Genomic DNA, 8,881 nt, shown 5'->3' on the forward strand with positions numbered 1-8,881 from the left:
CCATTCCTCCTCCTCCATCCACCATGTGGCACATATGGACCACACACCACCTCTCCGTCACAGCCTCTGATGTCATGCGCCTGGAATGAATGTATTTGGGAAAGTGTGTGCGTGTGCGTGTGGGGGGAGGTGGGGGTGGCCGTGCTGGTGGTGTATCACTCACTACCACAGCTATGTGGGAAGCCTGGCAATAAAACCAGTTTGTGTTTCCTGGAAACCTGTTCGAGATTCCAGTCCAGTGTGTGTGTGTGTGTGTGTGTGTGTGTGTGTCTGTTTGTGTATTATTTATGTGCTGGTAGGTAAACCCTGGTGTTTCCAAAGAGTCTGGTTTCCTCTTTAGATACAGCAGATGGAAATCGTCCAAACCAGAGCAGGGCCGTCAAAACTGGCCAAAAATGACGTTTGAATATTCCCTCTAAAGAAACCACGAGGTTCAAACCATTCGAGGATCTACTTTTGAACGTTACGTTCCACAAGAGGAAAAACCAATACAGCATCAGACATGTGGCTTTTGTATCATTTCAATATAATCATCAATATGAAAGATCAACACACCGACACATTACAAAAGGAATAAATGAAATAATGTCCTCCACCGTGTTGGTGAATTAAGTGCTTGACCTATATTTCAAATTCATCAAAAAAAAGCAGCGACAACCTTGTGTAGAGCTGGACTGTTTTTGACATCTTTAAGTATATTTCAACAGATTTTCCTGGTATTAACCAAAAAAACTGAAATTTCTGGATAGCAGAAACTAATTTTCACAATCAAATATATTGTCTTTTTTACAATTCGAATAGAAATTTGAATGTGGAACATTTGTTTAGAGTCCTAAACTGGAGTTTTTTACTGATTTCTGCTATTTTATTTAACCCTCATAACATCATTGCTTAGCTTTTCTGCAGACGCCAACAAAAAATGGCAGTCCGTGCAGGTGGACATTTGCACAAGCAATTCAGATGGATTGAAATGTCAAAGATTGTCAGAATTATTTATGTCACTGATTTCTTTTTTGTCCAAACTCACTGATGTTTATGGCGTTTTTTGATGTTTTTTTTCCTCCAGCCAAGGATTTTATCAGCAGTCTGATGGAAAAAGATCCGGCTAAGCGCTTCACCTGTGAACTGGCACTCAGACACCCCTGGTTAGAGAAACACACACACACACACACACACACACACACACACACAGAATGTCATACACAGGCATTAAATCAATACAGATATTGATGTGCTAACAGAGAATTTGTGTTTGTATGTGTGTGTGTGTGTGTACACATTAGGATCGCTGGGGATACAGCGCTCTGCAAGAACATCCATGAGTCAGTCAGCCGACAGATCAGGAAGAACTTCGCCAAGAGCAAATGGAGGGTAAATGTTGTTTACTGCAGTTTATATTTGGTGGTCTTGGCTCTGTTGCAGGAAACTTTTGGATTCCTCCAATACGACTCCTCGAACGATGGTCTGTGTTTTCAGGGCCTGGACTCTGTAGGGTAATGCAAAGGCTTGAGACAACTTATTCTTTCCCTAAGAGCTGCTCTTCACACAGGACGTCACTCTTAGCTCTGGGTGCTAATAGCACAGTGTAATACTTGAGCCTCAGGTGTTTTTAATGGAAGACAAACTGCAACAGAAGACCACATCATGGTATCTTTGCACTCGTGCCAGCTCATTGAAAACAGATTCAGCTCTGTAGCTTCAAAGCCCCTATGAAATGAAACATTGCTTTTTTTGATCTTTACAATATTATCGTTTAAAAAAATCCTTGATACAGGTTTACGACAGTGCGTGTAAAAGTCTGGAATTTGGGTTACTAATTTTCAGGTCTGGATAAGTATGGAAAAAAAAAGAGAGGATGGAAAATTTTTAGTTTTTGTATGTAGTTTGGGCCAATATCCTAATCCTGCATTAAGCCATCAGTTTAAGGTACAAACGCTGCTGTTACGATACCTGACAGAGGCCAGGCAGTCCTGCACCTGCAGTGAAGTTGGCTGCTGCAATGAACCTGTACCTCATTAAAAAAGCTCCAACTGTTAGCGGAGAAAGCAACCAAAACCCTGGACCGTCACCAACGGCACCCCCAGAGAATAAGACGGCAAAGAAAGGTGCCGCTTCTGCAATTGGATATTTGGGGGGACTTTCACCAAAGTCTTTTGGTGAATAAGATCTCACCCAGCCAAACATGCTGTAGCTGGACAGCTACAAGGTGACTCACCATCAACAAGCAAGCATCATTAGTTTGCTTATGGTAACATTCACACTAACCTCAGAGGCTTTAAAATGCTATTTGCTAACAGTGTCAGCAGGTTAATGTTAGCTAGCTAGCATTAATGTTACGGAGCTCAATGCACAAGTGAAGTTCTACAACATATCTTTTCAGTGTGCTAACCAGTGCTGGATAGTTGTATTTCATCCGCGTCAGCAGGGCTAAATTTGGGTATGACAGAAAGCAGGCTAAAAATTTTTCAACTGCAGTTATTTTTAGAACTGCGTCAATAAAGAAAGAATTCGACACTGATTTTGGTTCTTTTGACAGCACTTGTAGCTACTAGCCTGTAATGTTGTGAGACACCTGAGGCTGTGACACACACAGCATCAGCGATGACGTCATCGAAGTTGGACTGGTTTTGACTTGCAGGAGATCTGATAATGACATCTTCCCCCCAACCAGAACTTTTGGTGAATCTAATTAGATTAAGCCCATTAAATATTGTCATGTTCTGATGATCATTGTCTTATACTGCCATCTAGTGGTTTATACTGAAGGCTTTTCCTAAATAATCATAGTTGTTGAAAGCAACTTTATGCACTTATTACCAAATGACCAAATAAGTTTGAAAGGAGATGCGGCAAAATCTTTGAATTGCATATATACATAGTGTAAAAAATAACCAAATATAAAGCTTGTCTGAACATTTCTGAGTTAAGCAGTGATGCTTCATGGTTGCATTCGTCATTGTTTCCATGGTTTGGTGTTAATTGATTTGTATGAGCTAAAGAAGTAGCTACAATGATGTGCCAATTATTTGGCAACATAATAGCGTAATTAGTGAGAATGTAGCACATGTGTTAGCAGTTTTTAAAACCCTTTATTTACATGATAAACATTCATTCATTCATTCATTTGGTTTACTGTTCTGTCACACCAAAACATCCTATTTTCACAAGAGACACATAATTGAGGCAAAGTCAGAACTCTCTGTGTCCTCTCTCCAGCAAGCGTTCAATGCCACCGCTGTGGTCCGGCACATGAGGCGGCTGCAGCTTGGCAGCAGCATGGGGAGCAGCATGGACGCCTCCAACCCGCCGACCAGGCCGAGCCAGATGCAGAAGCCGGCCCAGGCGGGCCAGAACCAGCCAGCTCAGAGCCCAAACACCGGCCAGGCGGCGCAGAGCCAGAGCACCACCACGGCCGCCAGCAAAGCCTCATCCATAGACAACAACATAGCAGCTCCTCGCAAGGAATGTAAGTATGAGTCAGTGAAACTTTTCACGATAGCACATCCACTGTCCACTTTTCAACCCACTCATGAAGCTTCCATTAGCTTAATTACCTTGCTAGCTAGCAGAGGGTCAGTTGCAGGATTAGAAAAGCCATGTACTGACTCTCCCCTCTCAGGTGTAGCTGCACCAGTCACGCCCTGCAGCCTGGCGTCCGCAGCTTCGTCTCCCGCCGCCGGGGCAGAGCTGAACCGGCCACATCCCTCAGCAGTTCCCGCCCCGGTGCTCACAGAGACCAAGTGACGCCAGGTCCCGCGGGGAACCAGCTGGGAGGCCACAGCGCTGTGAGGCAGAGAGACGGAAAGAGATGGAGGATGAAAGGAGAGGAAGAGGATGCCCCTTCTTCTTCTTCTTCCCTCCCTCTCCTCACTGCATTTCCACTTGGATGCGCCCACCCAGCCAGTTCCCCGCCCTGCTCCCGGGAGAGCAGAGGACTTGACCTCCACCCCACCGATTCAAGCCACACAGCGCCATACTGTACACCCACCACCCACCCACCAGGACGCCGCGTCGGATCCCTGCCGCCACAGCAACAGCGCGGCCACTGACTCCCACTGAGGGTGTTTGCACGGCCTGCGGTGATTGGTTGCCGTTTCATGATGAATAGGTGTCTGCTGCTGCGAGCTTAAGCAGTAATTGGTGGTTCACGGTGGGGCCGGTGGTATCGTATTATTCAATGTCAGTCCACATCAGCTTCCCTCTTGAATCTGGTCTTTCCTGCGCCACTTTATTCAGCTTTTTTCCAAATTAGGTTTGACTGTTGGCAACTGGATTGTTTTATTGTTTATTATTACTGTTAATTTTAAAGGTGGTATGTGTAACTTCTGAAAAGCAAGCGTCATTGTCAAATTGATCGTGCTACTTTGGTATAATTACTGTAAATAGATAAGACCATGGCCAAGACGATTGGCCGCCTCTACCTCACACTAATTAACAGCTGTTCTTTACATTAAGACCCCATTTTCCATAACCCTTGTGTTTTTTCTTATTTCACCAAAATCTCTGAATGCTTTGGCTCTGTTTGCTCTGGAATAGCAGCACCTTCTTCCTGTTTCGTGCCATAAAGCAATCCAGCAGATTTCTCCCCAAATCTGACCTGGGGACTGCTTGAACGCAGAGTAGAGGCTCATACAGAAGGTCTTCTTCACGATGACCTGATTCGTTTACACTAATTTTACGAATGTAGCCACCTGATGTGACAATGATTTATTCATGTAAAAACGCTACGTATAGCACCTTTAAGACATTTTCTATGTCCTTATGGGCTTGTTTGTTTGTTCGTTTGTGCTTTAAGAAGTGCTTTAAAAGTACCATACGACTGTTGAGCTATGAAAACATGAGTAAGCGCTTTATGTATTTTGCACAGAGAGGGTCAGATGTTTCTCAGACACGGATTAGCCGCCATCCACTTATGTTTATCAGAGAGTTGAGATTGTAAACCTTTATTTAACACAAAAAAAAAAAGCCCAGAGTGGATGTCAGAGCATTGTACAACGTTTGTTTATTGTCTGAAAGATTCTGATTTGTTTATTGTTTTCTTACTTTGTAAGATTTTTATAACAATCACCCTTTAAGGGACACACATACAGGTTACTATGAAACACAGAGCAGGTTTAGTGTAGGATAGAGAGGTATTCATAGGAAAACTGCCTCCAGTTGAGAATGTTAGCGACTCCATGATAGCTTTGAGTTCCCAAGGTAAGCAGCCACAAGCAGCACAGCGCCGATCTCTGAGATACCTAACTGCCTCTCACGTGGATATTTGGCCTGTGTGGACACAAAATCCAAGATGGAGAAGCTGCTGCCTGCTACTGTTCCTCCCCCCTCGAAAAAAGCCATGATCACACCTTTTTGCATCGTCAAGCTGCGCCCAGCTCAGAAGTGCTCAGGGAAAACTGCAGCTGCACTGTGAGCTGGCCAATACTGACTTCCTGGTTTAGGTTTTCCTGTCAGTGTTTTTGGTCCCTGCGTTGTGGCATCACAGTTAATGATCCAGGGCTCAAGATATTAGCCGTGTTCTGACTGCAGTGTTTTAGCGACTCGTGATTTAAAGTGTTAGTATTACCTGAAGCAAACGGGGGAAAAAAGGATTTTCTGCATCACCAACTGAACGTGTGAGGGTTGCTGTGGCATAAAACCACAAAGCGATGCGTACATGTAACTACACAGCTTCGTTCAGTGGCAATACCAATGTACAGCTCAGCGAGTTCGCATGTGTCATGTATTCCCTCAGCTGAGAATCTATATCACTCATAGAGAGTATCGCCAGGAAAAGAATCAGTGAAAAGGTGGCGCTTTTTATTGTTGATTTAAATCCAAATTTGAAAACTCTTAAAGCCCAATACACAGCAGTTGAGGACCGAACCGCCGATTAACAGATGACCCGACCCAGATCTGAAGCCTGGTTTGCAAAGCTCTGTTCTCACAATGGTCCAGCACTGGCAAATTTTAATCAATAGTCTTGAGTTTAGAATGACAGTTTAATGTGACTCCCTGATGGAGCCCTTTCAGAGAGCAGCGTTGGGTGCTCACTGACACATATCAGACAGCCATCAGATGCAATTCTACTGATCCCTTTATTGTGAATCATTGCCAAAGGCCAGTGCTAGACATGAAGACAACTGGGTTCGTTGTACTTGATGAATTGGTTAGAACAGAACCAGTCAGATATGAAGCTTTGTGAGTGACCTAAAATTAAGGGCTGAACTCCAGCTGCAAATGAATATGGAGAGACGTTTTCTGACCTTTGGTCCCTTCCTAATCTTACATTTTTTTTATTATCTGCACACAGTGGTGCTGAAAAGCATCTGCACATTATTCATAGTGCTTGTTTTGATCTGTTTGGCTTGTCAGAGGAGTGTGAGACCACAGCTGGATGGAAGTCAAAGATGGGTATGAATGACAGTAAATCAACTCTCACCCAAGCTTTGAGGAATTCACTTCTGGCTCGTTGTGTTTTTGTGTGTATTGAGCTCCACCTGTTTGGCACTGAAGTCGACTAAAAGGCTATACATTTGTGAATGCTATCCAGTTTAAATCTCTGCATTCGTCCTCTCTGTTCTTTAAGAGCACAACTTCCTTCCTTCCTTCTGTAACCTCTGCACTGTTCTTTGCCACTGCAACAGTGTGCTAGCCTGCTTCTCAATACCTTACTACCCTATCTTTAGCCCTAAGCTAAAGTAAATCTTCAAAATGAGTCACAAATATATAGTTACGCTACGTTACAGAAGGAAGAAGTGCATTTTTGGGGACTATTTTCAGCGGTGGATTAACACACATTTGTTGCGCTGGTACGCATGTGCAGCAGCCCGGCACCATAGGTGATAGCTCAAAATAACAGTGCCTGTGTTCATGCTAATGATGCAGGAGTTGTACTTTAACAGAACACCTCGATCCCTCCAGTCGTTCCTGTGTACGAGCTGCAAACACACACACACACACACACACACACACACACCAGATCTGCTGCACTGCTGTTCAAGCTGAAGCAGAAATTGTGAAACCTGCATATGTGGTAACAACGCTGACGCGGTTGTTGATTTGACTGAAAACACTGTCAGTTACTTTATGCATGTTGTTCTAGCAACTAATCCAGTCACAATAGAGTTTTAGTTCAGTAATAGAGTTAGGTGTGTAAGAAAGGGCCAGTTAGCCTGATTTATTTTGTTGTTTCAAACGTGCTGTCGTAGAGAAAGCGTACTTTTTAGTGTTTCTTACTGAATTACAACACCCATGTGTCTCGTGCTGCATGGCTTCACAGTTCACCTTTCAGACATATATATTCAATTTTTTACAGCAGGGTCTTGTGTTACATTTTTCTCTCCTCACCCAACTCTCAAGTCAAACCACGCAATTATCTCTGTGTTAGCTGAGGGAAACTTTCAACCATGTAAGGGCTTTATTCCAATGATCACCTTAATCTAAGTACTCACTGTAACCATGTATACATACCCATTGATTGCTATGCATTTTTTTAACATTTTTTAAGCGTGTCGTCAATGCTTTTCCTTGGAAGTGGGATCAGGAAGCAAAGGAAACAACATCAGCAGGTGTAGATAGAAAGATCTTAGACAATATAATCATTTAACTAGTAATTATTATTATTATTATTATTGAATGAGCTGCAGGGGAGAAACAGGGCGCCAGGTTTGGATCACCAGCCAACACTGCGAGAATGTTTCATTAAATGTGATGTCGTCCACTTCAGTCTGGACGTTTGGGTTTACGAATGTATTGTGAGGCAGGCAGAGGGTTCGGGTTCATGCTGCTCAGTGGTTTTATGTCTGCTGTTCAACAACAACAAAAAAAAATCTGAATGACTCTTTCTGCGTTAAAGATGCTACTGTAAATAGACTGTGAATACGAATGATCATTTTCAAGATAATATTTACAAATGTTTTGCTGTTCAGGCACGTGAGAGTGAATGAGTGAGCGAGTGCGTGTCGAGGGAAGTTGATTGTATTCTCTATGGAATGTTTAATGTCAAAAAAAAAAAAAAAAAAAACTGAAATCCCCTTTACTCCCGACTGCAGTTTGCTTTCATATACTGTCCAGCACTGTGAGACTGCAGAGCCACACAGTGCAGTTTAATGCCATCAGTGTTCCACCACCACTTCAGCGTCAGTCCAACTCCAATTGAAAGCATCGTTTACTGAACTCAGGCTTACGTTTTTTGCCATTCTAAAGGAAGAAATCCAAAGCTGTGACCGACTCAGAAACACACTGTTGAGGACGAGGGGCGGCTGCGACCCGCTCCCGTCCGCCCCCCTGAGCTCACACTCCTCGGACCTTTTTTTTAACCAAGACGCCGCCGAAGTGCAACGTCACAAAAGATGAAAACACAAGCATGTCGGAAAAAAAGTGCTTCAAGAATTCAATTTCACCATGAGTGTTTGCATAATCTTATATGCCCTTGTATGATGTTAGTATCTCTATGTACAGACATGCACGGGTCGAGATGCCTGAGCCACAAAAAGATGAGTTTAGTCAAGAGTTTCAGTTCCACAAACAGTTTTGAGAGGCAGAAATAATCTCATTGGTTATTGCAACAAAAAAGAACAAGTTGATTTCTTTTGGCCAGTAGTCGTCAAGTTATCTGCAATTCAGACTGTGGCCAAAATAGCTTCAAAGCTAGCGCCGTTCCAGGGGCAAATGTTACAAAAACTGGTAAAATTTCAAATGAAAAAATATAAAGACTGAAGACTCTGGCTTTTCATTCTTTCATGACCTTGAAATTTACTACATAAGCTTACCTAGTTAGCATTAGCCTTGTATGACAAGCTAGCCATAACATATGGTAGCTAGCTTAATTTCAGCTAGCTAACTTAGCTTGCTTCATATAGCTAAATTAGGGTATTTTTCTCTTGAATTTTTTTTTTTA

The 8,881-nt window shown here is 43.0% G+C and overlaps 1 protein-coding gene across 1 annotated transcript in view; it reads left to right on the top strand.

Annotated features, from left to right (window-relative positions):
• camk1da (calcium/calmodulin-dependent protein kinase 1Da) overlaps positions 1 to 7,985 on the top strand; it is a 48,205-nt gene extending 40,220 nt beyond the window's left edge. Inside the window, exons 8-11 of the mRNA XM_076721858.1 lie at positions 1,067 to 1,145; positions 1,284 to 1,371; positions 3,217 to 3,466; positions 3,620 to 7,985. Coding sequence (XP_076577973.1) covers positions 1,067 to 1,145; positions 1,284 to 1,371; positions 3,217 to 3,466; positions 3,620 to 3,744 — 542 coding nt within the window. The 3' untranslated portion in view covers positions 3,745 to 7,985. The remainder of the gene's footprint in view (positions 1 to 1,066; positions 1,146 to 1,283; positions 1,372 to 3,216; positions 3,467 to 3,619) is intronic.
• The last annotated feature ends 896 nt before the right edge of the window (positions 7,986 to 8,881 follow it).

Source organism: Chaetodon auriga, chromosome 22 (genome assembly GCF_051107435.1).
Source record: "Chaetodon auriga isolate fChaAug3 chromosome 22, fChaAug3.hap1, whole genome shotgun sequence".
NCBI classification, from domain to species: Eukaryota; Metazoa; Chordata; class Actinopteri; order Chaetodontiformes; family Chaetodontidae; genus Chaetodon; species Chaetodon auriga.